General features: G+C 38.0%; 1 protein-coding gene across 1 annotated transcript in view; it reads left to right on the plus strand.

Annotated features, from left to right (window-relative positions):
• Nucleotides 1-19,099, plus strand: part of COX16 (cytochrome c oxidase assembly factor COX16) — a 32,486-nt gene that overhangs the window by 4,171 nt on the left and 9,216 nt on the right. The window contains exon 2 of the mRNA XM_082384374.1: nt 2,310-2,381. Coding sequence (XP_082240500.1) covers nt 2,310-2,381 — 72 coding nt within the window. The remainder of the gene's footprint in view (nt 1-2,309; nt 2,382-19,099) is intronic.

The following is a 19,099-nucleotide window of genomic DNA, read 5'->3' on the forward strand; positions in this document are numbered from 1 at the left end:
TGTGACTGAACTCAATCTCCAGCCCCACCCTTTCCTCCTTGGAGGTCAGGAAGTCAGGTTGCTATCACATGGCTCAAGGCCCCCACCCACTAGTCACATGGTTGATCATTCCAGCATGGCCAACCTCTATGCTGTGACTATCTAGGGACCCACAATGAGTCACCTCATTGGTATAAACTCAGTTGTGGTCCCAATAACAAAGATGCTCCTGTCACTCAGGAAATTCCAAGTGAGTAGCTCCCTCCCAAGAACCCAGGACCAAGACCAGAGAAATTCTTTATTATGTAACATGTGGGTATTGTGATGGCAGTGGTGGAGAAAAGAGATGATGGTGGCCTGGACTAGAATATTAGAAGATATAGTCAGAAATTGTCAGATTCAAGAAATATTTTGACAGAACTCAGGGATGGATTAGATGTGAGATAGGAATTAGAGGAGCTAAAGATGACGCCAGAGAAGCTGGCTTGAATGAAAGTATTTGACCTTAATTGGGATGTGGAAGATTGAGTAGCAGCAGATTGGGGCAGAAAGAGTGTTGGGGTAAAAAATCAAGAATTTTTTATACCTGTTAAACTTTCAAGTGGAGATGTCAAGTAGGAGGGCAGGTCTTCACTTCAGTGGGATGTTTCCCACTGAAAATGTACATTTGGAAGTTGTTAGGGTATAGAGCCTATTTAAATCCATGGAACTGAATGGCATCACCTAGGGACTCTTTTGGTTGTGAATAGGTTAAAAAGGTGTGAAGACTGAGCCTTTTGCGATGCTCCAACAATTTGAGATGGGAAGGTGAGGAAGAATGAATAAAGGGAGGCTGAGAGGAGTTAGGAAAATCACAGGTGTGTCTTTTTGTTACCAGCCGGGGTTCTTGGCCTTCCTTAATCAATAGAAATTGATAAGAGGCCAGACAAGAAATTCAGGCAAGGCTTTATTAGCAGGGGGGAGCAAAAACAGGTAACAGGTCCCCTTGCTTGATCCCTGACGGTGGGGGCCAGCTGATTCCTTATATGGGGTGAGCGTAGGGATGTGTCCATGGGTGGGGCTAAAGGGGTGGCTTAGGTGGTCTGCCCACCCCTTTGGTGGTGTTGAGTGCAGGGGGCATACCCAGTACCCTGCTTTTGCTCCTGACACCCTGTTTTTGCTCCCGGCTCTTCAGAAGTGGCAGTTGGGTTTTTGGTCTTTTTGTATCTTGTTGTGCATAATTTGCCCCAGCTGTGCATGCTTGCAGTAATTTTTAGTCCTTTATACTTTCTTTGCATTTTGTTGCTGGAGGAGAAGTTTGTCCATGTGCAGGCACTGCAGCAAAGGGTCCCAGGTCCCAGGTCCCAGCGTGTCTCATTTTCATTGGAACCAAGAGACAAAAAAGTTACTTTACTTATACAAAGAATGATTACATATTGACATTGGAAGTATTAACTGGTTATATATAACAGCTATTTTTCCTGGTTTGTTATCTTTTGATTTTATGTCATTTTTATTTCATTTATTTGCAGGTAAGAGACTAAATTTTTATGTGGTCAGATTTATTGGGTTTTTTAATTCATAGCCTCAAGGTTGTGTCGGTATTCCAACTTCAGAATTATAGAATTTTATATTTTACAGTGTTTTTATCTGTTTGTATTACTTTAATTGGTAATATTAATATATTGATGGTAGGGATCAAACTTAATTTTCTTCCAAATTGCTAGACTTTTACAGCTTTAGGATGAGAGTAAAGCCCATTAGATTATCGGAGGAGATACTAAAGCAGTCATGGCAATTCATGGGCTCTTTTAAGGTGTACCACATACTGAGAAGGGTAACGTATTTCATGAGATTGTTTTATCACTTGGTTAGAAAATGGAGAAAAATGCTCTCTAATTGGCCTATTTTGCAAAATCATAAAATTGAAAGAATTCTAGTCTTGAAGAAGCAAGGTCAGGATTTTATTCCTGGATTTACCCATTACAGTCATGGGCAAGTCATTTAGTTGGCTGTGCTTTTATTTCCTCATCTATTAAGTGTATTTTTTTCCCTTAGCTCATAGGTCTTTTGTAAGAATCAAGTAATATAATGCTTCTGATGGTGATATTTAAATCATAAGGTCAAGTACAGGTGGGGGTAATGATTTTGGTATTTGCTCATGTGCTAAAATGTTTCCCAGTGATAGTGTGTACTATATCTACTCTGAAAAGATGAGTGGTAACTTACCAGGGAAAATAGTCTATAGGATTTTGTATAATCTGCCACTGTTGGTGTTCAGGTAAGTAATGTATAGATAGACTGAATTCTGCCCTTCTATTTTGTTTAATTGTTTCCCTGTCTTGTTTCAGTTGCTGATTGTTGGAGGTTCTTTTGGTCTTCGTGAGTTTTCACAAATCCGTTATGATGCTGTGAAGATTAAAGTAAGAACTGTCATTGGAGTTTGACATGTGTACATGTATGTTCTGGTTTATGAGACACGAATATTCAGTAAACTAAGCTGTCCTGAGTTTTATCTTGCTTTTTATGACTGATATATGGGGACTTCCCTGGCGGTCCAGTGGTTAAGACTCTGCGCTTCCAGTGCAGGGGGCATGGGTTCGATCCCTGGTCAGGGAACTAAGATCCCACATGCTGCACAGTGATGCCAAAAAATAAAATAAATAACTAAATAAGTAACTAAATGAAATAAAAATAATAGAAACAGCTGTTAAAAAAATAAAAGACTGATATATGATCTTTGGACTCTTTTAAAAAAATTTTTTTATACAATTTCTAAAGGTTACTTTCCATTTACAGTTATTACAAAATATTGGCTATATTCCCCATGTCATACATTATATCCTTGAGCCTGTCTTACACCCAACAGTGTGTACTGCCCACGCCCTCACCCCTGTTGCCCCTCCCCCCTCCCCACTGGTCACTTCTAGTTTGTTTTTTATATTTGTGAGTCTGCTTCTTTTTTTGTTGTATTCACTAGTTTGTGATATTTTTTAGAATCCACATATACGTGATATCATACAGTGTTTATCTTTCTCTGTCTGATTTATTTCACTTAACATAATGCCCTCCAAGTCCATCCATGTTGCTGCAAATGGCAAAATTTCATTCTTTTTTTATGGCTAAGTAAAACATACATGTGTGTGTATATATATATATATATATACACACACACACACACACAGACACACACACATCTTCTTTATCCACTCATCTGCTGATGGACACTTAGGTTGCTCCCATACCTTGGCAATTGTAAATGTTGCTGCTATGAACATTGGGGTGCATGTATCTTTTTGAATCAGTGTTTTTGTTTTTTTTTTTTTGGGTATATACACAGGAGTGGAATTTCTGGGTCATATGGTAGTTCTATTCTTAGTTTTTTGAGAAACCTCCATACTGTTTTCCACAGTGGCTGCACCAATTTTCATTCCCACCAACAGTGTAGGAGGGTTCCCTTTTCTCCACATCCTCACCAACATTTGCTATTTGTGTTCTTTTGATGATAGCCATCCTGACAGGTGTGAGATGATATCATGTATACTCCATATACTAAGCAGTCTGAGTTTTATCATGCTTTTCAGGGCTGATATATGATCTTTGGGCTCTTTCTTACTCTTTAAAATGACATTAATGATCACATGGAAGTGAATCATGAAATGTAAAGAATTTAGTAATCTTTCTCCTCACTCACTAAAAACTTTGCAGTACTGTTAGCTTTTTCCCACAAAATATGCTCTGGTGTAGCCATTTTTAGGATCTAGAAGGGACTAAAGAATATGGGACAATAATTTCACTCCATTTTATTATTCTAATTGTAAATTAGCTATTTTGTATTAATACCAGTAAATTATAAGTTATATTGATGTGTATCTTTAGTAACTAATACTAAAAGAAAGGAAAATTATCTTTCATTATAGTGATACCTATCTTTTCATAGCGATCCTTTTTATAAGTATGCATTTGTGGTAGGACTATACTGGCTCCTGCATAGATATATTACTGTCTCTATTTTTACAGGTGAGGAATCTGAGGCTCAGAGAGCTTAAGTAACTTGCTTAAGGTCATGTGCTATTTAGGGGTAGAACTAGGATTCCCACCTCTATGATTACACAATTACTGTCAAATTCAGGTCTGTTGTTACAGAACCATTCTGGTTAATTCATTCAGAAGTATGTAGCTTTTGTTTGTGGCACACATCTGATATTTGAGGGTTTTTTCCCGAGTACAGGTGACCCTTGAACAACAGGGGTTTGAACTGTGCTGGTCCACTGATACCCAGATGTTTTTCAATAAATACTATAGTACTTTTTATTTTTTTATTTTTTATTTTTTATTTTTTAAACATCTTTATTGAAGTATAATTGCTTCACAATGGTGTGTTAGTTTCTGCTTTATAACAAAGTGAATCAGCTACAGATATACACACGTTCCCATATCTCCTCCCTCCCGCTTCTCCCTCCCTCCCACCCTCCCCATCCCACCCCCCCAGGTGGTCACAAAGCACCATGCTGATCTGCCTGTGCTATGCAGCTGCTTCCCACTAGCTATCTATTTTACATTTGGTAGTGTATATATGTCCATGACACTCTCTCACCCTGTCACATCTCACCTTTCCCCCTCCCCATATTCTCAAGTCCACTCTCTAGTAGGTCTGTGTCCCCATTCCCGTCTTGCCACTAGGTTCTTCATGACCTTTTTTTTCCCCTTAGATTCCATATATATGTGTTAGCATACTGTATTTGTTTTTCTCTTTCTGACTTACTTCACTCTGTATGACAGACTCTAACTCCATCCACCTCATTACAAATACCTCCATTTCATTTCTTTTTATGGCTGAGTAATATTCCATTGTATATATGTGCCACATCTTCTTTATAGTACTACACGATCTGCAGTTGGTTGAATCCACGGATACAGAACTCGTAGATATGGCGGGCCAACTGTTATTTATTGAGGAAAATCCTTGTATAAGTGGACCCTCGAGGTTCAAACTCGTGTTTTCAAGGGTCAGCTGTATTTCATTAGCAGACCTCAGTAATGTTGGTGGGAGAGTATTAAAGACCTATTCCATTTTTTCAGTTAATTTTATGGTTTAAGAGAAATACCAACGCTAGCTAGTCTTAAAGACAGTAGGTGTTAGAATAAATAGTAAATTTAAAAGGAATATATACTTTCTATGAGGGAATAGAGCAATTATAACTGAGTTTTAAAGTTTCTGTTAGCATCCCAATTATTTTATTAAGGAATTTTTTCCCTTTTGCTTTAAGATGAAAGTTATAATAATCTGACTTTTGGAAATGGGATGTCATGTACATATTTGAAAAATAATTGAATATTTGTCATGTGTTTATCATGTGTTAGATCCTACAGCTAAAGATTCAAGAAACTGGTTCTTATAAAGCTTATAGCATCATCAAGGCTGGGAGACATCTAATATAAACATGTATCCAAACATACAATATTACAATGCCCAGTGAAATGCTATATTAGAATTCTGCGTAAAACATTACTAGAACTTCAAGGAGAGGCATACGGTTTAGACTTGGGAAACGGGTATCAGAGAAGGTCTGCTAGAGGTATCAACCTTTGAATTAAGGTTAAGGATGAGTAAGAGTTAGCTAAATGATGGAAATGATTAGTATTATATAACATAGAGTGGCTAACATAGAGTGGAGATTGGGGGAGCAAGATAGGAGGGAAGAGATTGTTTCAAGTGGAGATGGAGAGGCCTGTTAAGACACTTTGGCAGTAGTATAGATGAACAGTAATGGAATCTGAAAGAAAACATTTGCAATGAAGATAGAAATGAATGGGTTCCAGAAAAATTTTTATCAGCAAATTGATAGTGACATATATGATATTAAAATCTGAATAAATATCAGATGACTTGAGGCTTTGCTTTTGAGGACTGTGTAAATTTTCTTAGCAAGAGAGAGTGAGGGAGATTGCAGTAACAGAAGAGGTCTAGACGAGGGGGTCGAAGTAAAGAGAATAAAGTGGGAGAAATGAGGTTGATTGAAGTTAAGAGGATGAGATTGGTCAAGGTCTATGGAAGGAGGCTGAGAGGATAAAGTTGAGGTGAGAAGGATCAGAGAACAAGACCTCCTGAGATTGAGATGTCCAGGTTGGTTGCTGTTGAGAAGTCAGACTCAGGTGAAGTCAAGAGTCAGTGTTTAGGTGAGGTTGAGTTCAAATAAGGTTGAGAGGGTAAGGTGGATTAAATTTGAGAGGAATTGAGAAGGTAAGATTGGTTGAGGTTGACAGTTGTTACAAGGGTTGAGAGGTTGAGATTAAGGAGGAGTCGAGGGAAAGATTGCTGAGGTCAAGGACTGGGGGTCAAGACTGTGGCTGAGAGGACAAATTCAGTTAAGAAAGGTCAAGGATAAGTACAGCTGAGAAGTTTTGAGGAGGGTGGAAAAAGATGGTATTGATTCAAAGTGACCAGCCATTTTAGTTTGCCTGGAACTGTCCTGATTTTAGGCCTGAAAATCCAGTGTCCCAGGACATAAAAATTCCTGCTTTTCAGTCGTGGGTATGGAAGGTTGAAAGGAAAGTACAGAACCCATGAGGTGGGCTTAAACAAATAAGCTGAAAACAATAGCTTTCAATTTCTAGTGTGAAATAGATATGACATAGCTCATCTGCCTTCATTATGGCTGTTGCTCTTTTTTTCTCCTGACTCCTAACGCTAACAACTGTGGATCCACAGTAATAGATTATCTGCTTTTGCATCACTCCAAGTAATATGATTTAAGTGTACAATTAAGTGCATTGTAATCCTGAGCATTAACAGTCTTTTTTTTTAAACCTTTGCTTGACTGTTGTAATTTGTAAAGAAATAGTGCTTGTTTAATTTTTAACATTGTAAATATCATGACCATGTTTTTTAGGATTCAGATAATGAAAATGAGAATAATTACAGTACCAACCACCAGTCTGTTCTCTGTATCTATGAGCTTGGTTTTTTTGTTTGTGTGTTTTTTTAGATTCCACATACAAGTGAGATCATTACTGACTATTCCCCACACTGTATGTTTCATACCCATAACTCATTTATTTTGTAACCGGTAGTTTGTACCTCTTAATTTTCTCACCCATTTCTCTCCTCCTCCCTTCCCCCTTCCCTGTGGCAACTACTTGTCTCTGTATCTATGACTCTGTTTCTGTTTTGTTATGTTTGTTCGTTTGTTTTGTTTTTCAGGTTTCACATATAAGTGAAATCAAACAGTATTTGTCTTTCTTTGCCTGACTTATCTCACTTAGCATAATCCTGTTGTCAAAATGGGGAGGTCCATCCCTGTTGTCAAAAATGGCAAGATTTCATTTCTTTTATGGCTGAATAATATTACATTGTGTATAGACACATCACAATTTCTTTATCCATTACCCATCGATGGACACTTAGGTTGTTTCCATGTCTTGGCTATTGTGAATAATGCTGTGGTGAACATGGGGTGCAGATACCTCTTCAAGATAGTGATTTCATTTCCTTCAGATAAATACCCAGAGGTGAAATTCCTGGGCCATATGGTAGCTGTATTTTCCATTTTTTGCAGGAATCTCCATAGTGTTTTCCACAGTAGCTGTACCAATTTATATTCCCACCAACAGTGCACAAGGACTCCCTTTTTCCACATCCTCTCCATCAGTTGTCATTTCTTGTCCTTTTGATAATAGCCATTCTAACAAGTATGAGGTGATATCTCATTGTGGTTTTGATTTGCATTTTCCTGATGATTAGTGATGTTGAGCATCTTTTCATCTACCTGTTGGTCATCTGTATGTCTTCTTTGGAAAAATGTTCTGATCCTCTGCCCATTTTTTAAGCAGATTTTTTTTTTTGGAGGGGTGGTACTGAGTTGTATGAGTTCTTTATATATTTTGGATATTAACCTTTTATGAGTTATATGATTTGCACTTATTTTCTTTCATTCAGTAGGTTGCTTTATCATTGTGTTGATTGCCTTTTTCTCCCCCCAGTATTATGTATGTGAAATTCATCTCTATTTTAGCTCTAAATTCAGGGTCAGCAAGCTTTTCCTGTAAGGAGCCAGGTAGTAAGTGTTTTAGGCTTTGTGAGCTACACTCTTCCACAACTATTGAAATCTTGTGTTGTATCATAAAAGCAGCCATGGACAAAAACAAATGAGCATGGCTGTGTTCAAATAAAACTTTACTGACAAAAATGGATATTAGACTAGATTTGGTCCATGGGCCATAGTTGCTGACCCCATGATTTTTCATTGCTATATAGTATTCCACTAATTATACCATAATTTATTTGTCCATTTTACTCTTAGACATTTGGGTTGCTTGGCAGTTTTGGTTAGTGAAAATAATGTTGCTGTGAACATTCTTGTATATTTTTCTTGCTGCATGTGTACAAAAAAGGAATTGCTGGATTATCACCTTTATTTGATAATTTCCAAACTGGTTTTCAGAGTGATTGAATCAATTGTAGGGGAGAAAAAATAATTTTCCCTTTACCCTTCTACATTCTTGGCTGAGATCCTTCTGTAATAAAATACAGATTAATAAGAGAAAAACAAACAGAAGTTTAATAACATGTATACCTCTTGTATACATGGGAGATACCCAGGAAAAGTGAGTAAAACTTTCCCCACCATCACCTTAAATACTATCTGAAGACAGAAGAAGGATGTTGGAGGGGGAGGGCAGTTATGAGAGGTTACTGGGAAAAACACAGTAAAGGGGTAAGGTTGTTACACAGATTTAAGTGGGTGCCTTCTCGATTGGTAGAAGTTTGTTGTGATTTAGAATCATCCTTCTCTTCCTGGTACTAAAAGGGAGACGCTTATAAATGGAGATTTCCTTTAAAAATGTATGTGTCCCTCACAAAAGGGTAACTTGTACTGGTTTTCAGAGCTTGCTTGTCTAGTGTTTCCTAAAAACAATCAGCTCAAGATAATCCTTATGCCAAAGAGACATATTTTGGGGTGTCATATTCTGCTTCCCTTCACATTCTACACTGCTGCTTTAAAACAAAGAATGTCGTCCTCCATCCAGTTCTGTAGGTGATCTTGGGTGGCCTTGGACAGCAATGGCTTGAAGCAGGATTTCGGTTCCCTGGCCAGAGACTGAACTCAGGCTGTGGCAGTGAGAGTGGTGAATCCTAGCCACTAGGCCAGTGGCCAGTCGGCTTTGTAGAAGTGAATTTCCACAAAGAGATGGAAAGTAGTGAAACAAAGTGTTTATTAGGAGGAAAAAGAGTATGTGTGAAAAAACTTAACATGGGTGGACTCAGAGAAAGAGTCACGCCCTCGTGGTAGTTTGAATCACTTACATGGGGCATTTCTTCTGGGTTTCCTCTGGCCAGTCACCTTGCCTTTGCCTGGCTCTTAGTCCATATTTGTTTATCTCAGGGTCCTCCCCTGTGTGCGCGCGCATCTCTTAGTCAAGATGGATTCTAGCGAAGAGGGCTATGGGTAGGTTGACATCACTTACTGTGGAGTGGCGCCCCCTCCCATTTTGACCCCCGAGGAGCCTTTCTGCGCATGCATAGTCGGGATGGTCTCCTTGACCTCGAGAATGAGAAATATGTGGTCTCTTTATCGTTTATTTGGGCAGGGCTCAGCTCCTCCTTGCTCCTGTCCCCCAACGGGACAGTCTCAAGCTGCTCAGCCTGGGGCCCATCTGTCTCCTGCCTCATAGGGATCAAGTCATTAGCCACTACAATCACTGACTTTACAATACACCCTGAAAGGAATTCAAGACAAAGAACAGGATGAGACACTCTGCTTTGGCAAAACAGGCAAAACAGGCCCTTAGTTAGATATATTTTGGAAAATATTTTTTATGAACCTGGATTCTTGCATCTTCCCATACTCAGGAGAGCACTAAAATCATTAACTGAGATGTCTCTTCCTCATGACTAGCAATAACCTTCTACCGAGATGTATGCTTGATTGCACGTATTCCTTAGCCATATATATACTATATATATATACTAGCCTCTTCCCCTGCCTCTTCAGAGCAGTTCTTCAGATCCATCTGGGAGGTTGTCTCCTGGGCTATAGTCCTCAATGAGACACTGGATACTCAGCCGAGAGCGCTTATATTGTGCGTTTTTCTTTCAGTCATCACTGCCAACAGTTTTTTGTTCCCCAGGCTCCAAATACTTGCCACTACTTGCTATTATAGGTTGGGTTTTTTTCCTCATTTTATTTTTTAAAGCAATTTTGGTGGGTGTGTAATGAATTGTTACCTAATTACGTGGTGAATTTGAATTTTTCGTGATGATGAAACTGAGTCCCCCTAAAAGTTCCTGTATTGAGTTTGATTAATCTCTCTATCCAGAACTCTGTTCCCTTTCTTGTCCCATCTGACCTCAATCTTGAGCTAACTGAACACTAATCAACCAGAGTCAGATGACTAAAAAGTGCTGTTGTTAGTAACATCATTAATGTACTAAAACTGCTATTTTAGATATCATCATTAATGTAGAAACTCAGGTTATTTCTCTAGGGCAAGACTAGCTCACAGACCCCTGAGCCATGGACTGCCTGGGCAGAGAACCATAAACCAAAGACATCCTGACTCTCGAAACTGCGATTAAGAAATGATTAATTCCATCTTCTTTTGTAATATAAGCTTGTAATGTGATGAATTTCCTTTTAAGCATGGCCATGGCTATCTCATGAAAGTTTTAATATGTAATATATTCATAATCAATCAAATTAAATTTGTTTTTATTTATCCATGAGCTATTTAGAAGTGTTTTTCCTTAACTTATAAACAGGGAATTTTCTAGTTACTATTTTTTATTGATTTCTAACTTGAGTGTGTTGTAATCAAAGAAAATTTTCATTGAGTTCTTTCTTTTGATACTTGTTGAGACTGGCTTTATGAGCTAACACATGATCAGTTTGTATGAATGATGTATGCTTGTTGGGTACATAATAAAAGTATGTTGTTGGGTACATACTAAAAGTTTATACATCCATTTGGTCAAGTTTGTTATTTGTGTTTTTTCAAATTTCTGTGTTTTTGACTTTTTATATCTGTTCTCGTACCAAGAGAATTATGTTAACATCTCTCATTATGACTGTTTGCCTATTTCACTGTGGTATTAGGTACATATAATTTCAGAATTATTATGTCTGCTCCGCGAATTGAATTTTCATTGTAATGAAACTTTGCGCGGTAATAATGCTTTTTCCGCTTACCTATTTTGTTGGATATTAATATGGCTTCACCAGCTTTCTTTTTAATCTCAACCTTTCTGTAAACTTAAGTTTTAGATGTATCTCTTATAAACAGAAAATATGTTTTAATAGTTTTGTTTTTTAATTGGCTCATTAAGTATATTTACATTTAATGTAATTTTAAAATATATTTGGGTTTAAATATGCCTTTTATGTTCTATTGTTATAATTATTTCTGTCTTGTTGTTCTCTTTTGGATTAATAACATTTTATTATTTTGCTGTTGTTCCATTAGTTTGGGAGCTGTAGTCTTACTCTTCCACTAGAAGTTGCACTACAGACTGTTGTGGTCTACAGATTTTTTTTTTTTTTCCTTCTACTCTTTTGGTCTTGATGGGGAGCAGAATACACCACCCCAAAATGTGCCACTTTGGCATGTGGATTGTTTTAAGCTGAAGGCAATTATGCCCCAACAGACTCAGGAAAAGCTTTTTATCTCTTCCTTAACTGCCCAAAAGGATTTAGGTAGGAAGCCTGTACCAGGAAGATAGCTATTATGAGAGAGAACTTTTTATATCAGAAGGACTTACCTGCATGGCATGGTAACGTTTGTTTACCAAACATTTGGTCTTCTCATCTTCCTGTGGATTATCTGCTTCCTCTTTGAAGCCCCAGACCCCTACCCCCTTAGCTCAGGATGGCATATAAGTCTAATTTGACTGCCTGTGAGTCTCATGTGTTTGTGGGGCTCCAGTACATACATAATTAAATGTTTTTCTCCTGTTAAATCTGTTTTATGTCAATTTAATTATTAAACTAGCCAACGACCCTAGAAGGGAAGAAGGGAAAATTGTTCCTCCCCAACAGTCTGGTTTTGGTATTGGGATAATGTTGACTTCATAACATGAATTGGGAAGTGTTTCCTCTTTTTTATTTTCTGGAAGTGATTATGTAGAATTGGTGTTACTTCTTCCTTAAATATTTTATAGAATTTGCCAGTGAAACCACCTGGGCATCTCGTTTTCTTTTTCAAAATGTTTTTAGCTATGAATTTAATTTTCTAAATAGATGATACTATTCTGGCTATGTATTCTTCTTTCTCTTACATTTTCTAATTGGTTTTTACTTGCATAAAGAAACTATATTGATTTTGTATGTGGATCCATGCCCTTTGATTTTTGGGTGTTGATCTAACTACCTTGTTGAATTTTCTTTAACAAGCAGTAATCATAGTAAATATTCTTAATAGAGAAACATTAAAAACATTGCTATTAAAGCTAGGAACAATAGAGGAATATCCGTAATTATAGCTACTTTTAAAGTAATATTTTGGATATCATAGCCCATAAAATTGGACAGCAAAATGAACTACACGGTTTTTAAAAAAAATTTTTATTTTATATTGGACTGTAGTTGATTAGCAATGTTGTGTTAGTTTCAGGTGTACAGCAAAGTGATTCATTTATACATATACATGTATCTATTCTTTTTCAAATTCTTTTCCCATTTATGTTGTTACATAATATTGAGCAGAGTTCCCTGTGCTGTACAGTAGGTCCTTGTTGGTTATCCATTTTACATATAGCAGTGTGTACATGTCAATCTCAAACTCCCTAACTATCCCTTCCACCACCCAGCCTTCCCCCCACTGGTAACCATAAATTCATTCTCTAAGTCTGTGAGTCTGTTTCTGTTTTGTAAATAAGTTCATTTGTATCATTTGTTTTTTTTAAGATTCTGCAGGTAAGCAGTATCATACAATATTTGTCTTCCTCTGTCTGACTTACTTCACTCAATATGATGATCTCTAGGTCCATCCCTGTTGTTGCAAATGGCATTATTTCATTCTTTTTAATGGCAGAGTAATATTCCATTGTATATATGTACCACATCTTCTTTATCCAATCATCTGTCCATGGAGATTTAGGTTTCTTCCACATTTTGGCTATTGTAAACAGTGCTGCAGTGAACGTTGGGGTGTGTGTATCCTTTTGGACCATGTTTTTCTCCAGATATATACCCAGGAGTGGGATTGCAGGATCATATGGTAGCTCTATTTTTAGTTTTTTAAGGAATCTGCATACTGTTCTCCACAGTGGCTGCACCAATTTACATTCCAACAAACAGTGTAGGAGGGTTCCCTTCTCTCCACACCCTCTCTAGCATTTGTTGTTTGTGGATTTTTTGATGATAACCATTCTGACTTATGTGAGGCAATATCTCACTCTAGTTTTGATTTGCATTTCTCTAATAATCAGTGATGCTGAGCATCTTTTCATGTGCCTCTTGCCATTTGTATGTCTTCTTTGGAGAAATGTCTATTTAGGTCTTCTGCCTATTTTTTGATTGGGTTATTTGTGTTTATGATATTAAGCCGCATGTGATGTTCATAAATTTTGTAGACTAATTCTTTGTTGTTGCATTGTTTGCAAATATTTGCACCCATTCTGTGGGTTGTCTTTTTGTTTTGTTTATGGTTTCCTTTGCTGTGCAAAAGCTTTTAAATTTCATTAGGTCCCATTTGTTTATTTTTGTTTTTATTTCCATTACTCTGGGAGATGGATTGAAAAGGAGGATATTGCTGTGATTTATGTCAGAGAGTGTTCTGCCTATGTTTTCCTCTAATACGTTGATAGTGTCCAGCCTTATATTTAGGTCTTTAATCCATTTTGAGTTTATTTTTGTGTATGGTGTTAAAGAGCATTCTAATTTCATTTTTTTACAGGTAGCTGTCCAGTTTTCCCAGCACCATTTCTTGAAGAGACTGTCTATCCTCCATTGTATAGTCTTACCTCCTTTGTCATAGATTAATTGACCATAGGTATGTGGGTTTATTTCTGGGCTTTCTATCCTGTTCCATTGATCTATATTTCTATTTTTTGTGCCAGTACCATACTGTTTTGATGACTGTAGCTTTGTGGTTTAGTCTGAAGTCAGGGAGCCTGAATCTTCCAGCTCCATTTTTCTTTCTCAAGATTGCTTTGGCTATTCAGGGTCTTTTGTGTCTCCATACAAATTTTAAGATTTTTTGTTCTAGTTCTGTGAAAAATGCCATTGGTAATTTGATAGGGTTTGCATTGAATCTAGATTGCCTTGGTTAGTATACTTATTTTGACAACATTGATTCTTCCAATCCAAGTATATGGTATATCTTTCCCTCTATTGTGTCGTCTTCGATTTCTTTCATCAGAGTCTTATAGTTTTCAGAGTACAAGTCTTTTGTCTCCTTAGGTAGGTTTATTCCTAGGTATTTTATTCTTTTTGATGTGGTGGTAAATGGGATTTTTTCTTTAATTTCTCTTTCTGATATTTCGTTGTTAGTGTATAGAAATGCAACAGATTTTTGTGTATTTATTTTGTAACCTGCAACTTTACCGAATTTATTGATGAGCTGTAGTAGTTTTCTGGTAGCGTTTTTAGGATTTTCTATGTACAGTATCATGTCATCTGCAAACAGTGACAGTTTACTTGTTTTCTAATTTGGATTCCTTTTATTTCTTTTTATTCTCTGATTGCCACAGCTAGGACTTCCACAACCGTGTTGAATGAAAGTGGCGAGAGTGGACATCCTTGTCTTCTTCCTGATCTTAGAGGAAATACTTTCAGCTTTTTTTGAAATATTTATTTACTTTTTAATTATTATTTTGGCTGTGCTGGGTCTTCGTTGCGGCACGCGGACTCTTCATTGCGGCATGCGGACTTTTTAGATGCGGCCTGCGGACTCTTAGTTGCGGCATGCATGCGAGATCTAGTTCCCTGACGAGGGATTGAACCCGGGCCCCCTGCATTGGGAGTGCGGAGTTTTACCCACTGGACCACCAAAGAAGTCCCTGCTTTTAGCTTTTGAACACTGAATATTATATTAGCTGTAGGTTTGTTGTATATGGCCTTTATTATGTTGAGGTATGGTTCCCTCTATGCCCACTTTGTGGAGAGTGTTTTTCATAAATGGGTGCTGAATTTTGTCAAAAGCTTTTTCTGCATCTATTGAGATGATCATATGGTTTTTATTCTTCAGCTTGTTGATGTGGTGTATCACACTGATTGATTTGTGGATACTGAAAAATCCTTGCATCCCTGTGATAAATCCCACTTGATCGTGGTGTATGATCCTTTAATGTATTATTGGATTCAGATTGCTAGTAGTTTGTTGAGGATTTTTGTGTCTGTGTTCATCAGTGATATTGGCCTGTAATTTTCTTTTTTTGTGGTATCTTTGTCTGGTTTTGGTATTAGGGCTATGGTGGACTCATAGAATGAGTTTGGGAGTTTTCCTTCCTGTGCAATTTTTCTGGAACAGTTTCAGAAGGATAGGTGTTAACTCTTCTCTAAATGTTTGATAGAATTCACCTGTGAAGCCATCTGGTCCTGGGTTTTTGTTTGTTGGGAGTTTTTTAATCACAGTTTCAATTTCAGTACAGTAAGTCCCCTACACATGAACGAGTTTTGTTCCAAGAGTGCATTTGTAAGTCCAATTTGTTCGTAAGTCCAACAAAGTTAGCCTAGGTTAGCCTAGGTACCTAACTAACACAGTCGGCTATATAGTACTGTACTGTAATAGGTTTATAATACTTTTCACACAAATAATATGTAAAAATCAAACATCTCAAAAAAATAAAACATTTTTAATCTTACAGTACAGTACCTTGAAAAGTACAGTAGTACAGTACAACAGCTGACATACAGGGGCTGGCATCAAGTGAACAGGCAAGAAGAATTACTGACTGGAGGAGGGAGAGGAGGTGGGAGATGGTAGAGCAATAGGAGGAAGGATCGTCAGCAATAGGAGATGGAGGGCAAGGTGCAGTTTCACTCACGCCTGATGTTGATGGCACAGGTTCTGGTTCCTTGCTGGATTCAGTTCTATCCACCCTCTTGAAAAAACGATCCATTGATGTCTGGGTAGTAGCTGTTTTTTTTCTTGTCATAGATGATACAGTAGCACTGGGCTGAATTCTGAACGTCTGCTGCAACCTTCGTGCACCATTCTATGTTTGGGTCCTATGCCTCAAAACCTAACAGTGCCTCCTCAAATAAAGAAAATCCCCTTGCCATTTCCCTTGTTGTGAATCTCTTCGGTTCTTCAATTACTTCTTCCTCTTGTCTCTCTTTGTCCTTTCTTTGGGCCTCCAATTCCATCAGGTCTTCATTAGTACTGTAACCTCCTTGTGTTGCACAGCAAGGAGTTCAGTGAAGCCGTCCTGTTGCAGATCTAGCTCCAGCTTCTCGCTTAGGGTCACTGAGTTGCTGAAGATCTCTTTGTGCTCCTCATCCACCTTCTCAAATCCAAGAAAATCGTGAACAAACTGCAGGCAAAGGTTCTTCCAAACCCCATTCATGGTGATGGCTGTAACCTCACACCATGCAAAGTCAGTGTTTTTATGGCCTTGTAGGTGTTGTAGTCCTTCCAAAATTGTCGCAAGGTTGTTCCTGATTCCTGTCACTCGCCTTTACTGTGAAAAGTGTGATGTAAATAATATTTCTTGAAAGTCACTATAACTCCCTGGTCCATAGGTTGGATGAACAATATAGTATTTGGTGGCAGATGCACTACTTTGACGTTGGGATGAAAGTCATCCATGAATGGGGGGTGGCCCCGAGCACTGTCAAGCAGCAAAGGAATGTTGAATGGGATGTCCTTCTCCAAGCAATATATCCCTACCTCTGGGATAAAGTGGTGGAAAAACCAGTCGTAGAAGATGGCCTCTGTAACCCAGGCTTTGGGGTTACTCTTCCACACAACAGGAAGAGATCCCTTGGCTTTGTTTTAACGGGCCTTGGGTTCTCTGAATGATAAACTAAGAGAGCCTTCAGCTTCATATTGCGGGAAGCACTGCCACCAAACAACAGAGTTAGTCTGCCCTTTGCTGCTTTATAGCCTGGCATTAACTTTTCCTCCTTACTGATGTAACTTTGGTCTGCCATCCTCTTCCAGTACAGTCCTATCTCATCCACATTAAAAACCTGCTCTGTTAAATACATGCCTTCATCAGTAATTTCTCAAAGAGTTTCAGGAAATTCCCGGGCAGCTACTGTATCTGCACTCACTGCCTTGCCACTTACTTTTACATTGTGAAGTTTGGCTCTAACCTTGAACCAATGAAACCAGTCATTGCTGACATTAAAAGATGTGCCCTCTGATTCTTTGCCGTGTTTCTTCTTCAAGTCTTCGTAAAGGCTTTTAGCTTTGTCTTGAATCAACATAAAGCTGAGTGGGACTCAACACTGTTGCTGATCCTGCATCCATACACTGAGAAGTTTCTCCATCTCCTCCATCATTCTTCCACACTTCTTCGATATTATTGTCAACATCATCGGCACAGCACACTTCTTATATTCCATGATCTTGTCTTTGTTCTTTAGAATTGTGCCGATGGTTGAATGATTCATGTTATAAGAATGAGTGACGTCTACCATCTTTTCACCTCGCTTCACTCTCAATTTTTTTCACTTTAGTTTCCATTGTTATCTCTTGATACTTCTTAGCAGTGCCAGCTATATCACCAGCTGCTTTTACACTTGCTTCCAGACATCCTGGGTTTGAAATAAAGATACTGTATTACTGTATTATATACAGTACTGTACAGTAAGGTACACAAAAGCACAACCACTTGTAGAGGATGCATGCATGTGACAGTGTACACCAGACACGTGAAGTAACTTATGTGATTAGACATGCGAACATAAGTTTGCATCTTTGAAAGTTGGCAACTTGAAGGCTCGTATGTAGGGGACTTACCGTACTTGTGATTGGGCTGTTCATGTTTTCTGTTTCTTTCTGGTTCAGTCTTGGGAGCTTGTACCTTTCTAAGAATTTATCTGTTTCTTTCAGGTTGTCCATTTTATTGGCATATAGTCACTTGTAGTAGTCTCTTATGATCCTTATATTTCTGTGGTGTCCATCTTAACTTCTCCTTTTTCATTTCTAATTTTACTGATTGGAGTCCTCTCCATTTTTTTCTTGATGAGTCTGGCTAAAGGTTTATCAATTTTGTTATCTTGTCAAAGAACCAGCTTTTAGTTTCATTGATCTTTGCTATTGTTTTTTTTCATCTCTATTTCATTTATTTCTGCTCTGATCTTTATGATTTCTTTCCTTCTACTAACTTTAGGTTTTGTTTGTTCTCCTTTCTCTAGTTGCTCTAGCTGTAAGGTTAGGTTGTTTGAAATTTTTCTTGTTTCCTGAGGTAAGATTGTATTGCTCTAAACTGTCTAGGAGGCTTGTGCAGGCTTCCTGATGGGAGGGACCGGTTCCCGTCCAGTAGTGGGTGGAGCTGGGTCTTGTCCTTCTGGTGGGCAGGGCAGTGCTCAGTGAGACTTTAAGCCACTTGTGTGCTGATGGGCGGGCCTGTGTTCCCACCTGTTGGTTATTAGACTGCTTTTGCTGCATCCCATAGGTTTTGAATCATTGTGCTTTTGTTTTCATTTGTTGCTAGGTATTATTTGATTTCCTCTTTCATTTCTTTAGTGATCCATTGGTTGTTTAGTAGCATATTGTTTAGCCTCCACGTGTTTGTGTTTTTTACAGTTTTTTTTCTTGTAGTTGATTTCTAATCTCATAGCGTTGTGGTTGGAAAAGATGCTTGATATGATTTCAGTTTTCTTAAGTTTACCAAGGCTCGCTTTGCGGCCCAGCATGTGGTCAATCCTGGAGAATGTTCCATGTGCACATGAAAAGAATGTGTATTCTGCTGCTTTTGAATGGAATTATTGTTAAATATCAATTAAGTCCATCTGGTTTAATGTGTCATTTGAGGCCTGTGTGTTTTAATTTTCTGTCTGGATGATCTGTCCATTGATATAAGTGGGGTGTTAAAGTCCCCCACTATTGTGTTACTGTCGATTTCTCCCTTTATGGCTGTTAGTATTTGCCTTATATATTGAGGTGCTCCTATGTTGGGTGCATATGTATTTACAGTTGTTATATCTTCTCGGATTGATCCCTTGATCATTATGTAGTGTCCTTTGTCTCT

The sequence above is a fragment of the Balaenoptera borealis genome, assembly GCF_965194805.1.
Source record: "Balaenoptera borealis genome assembly, chromosome: 3".
Classification (NCBI taxonomy): Eukaryota; Metazoa; Chordata; class Mammalia; order Artiodactyla; family Balaenopteridae; genus Balaenoptera; species Balaenoptera borealis.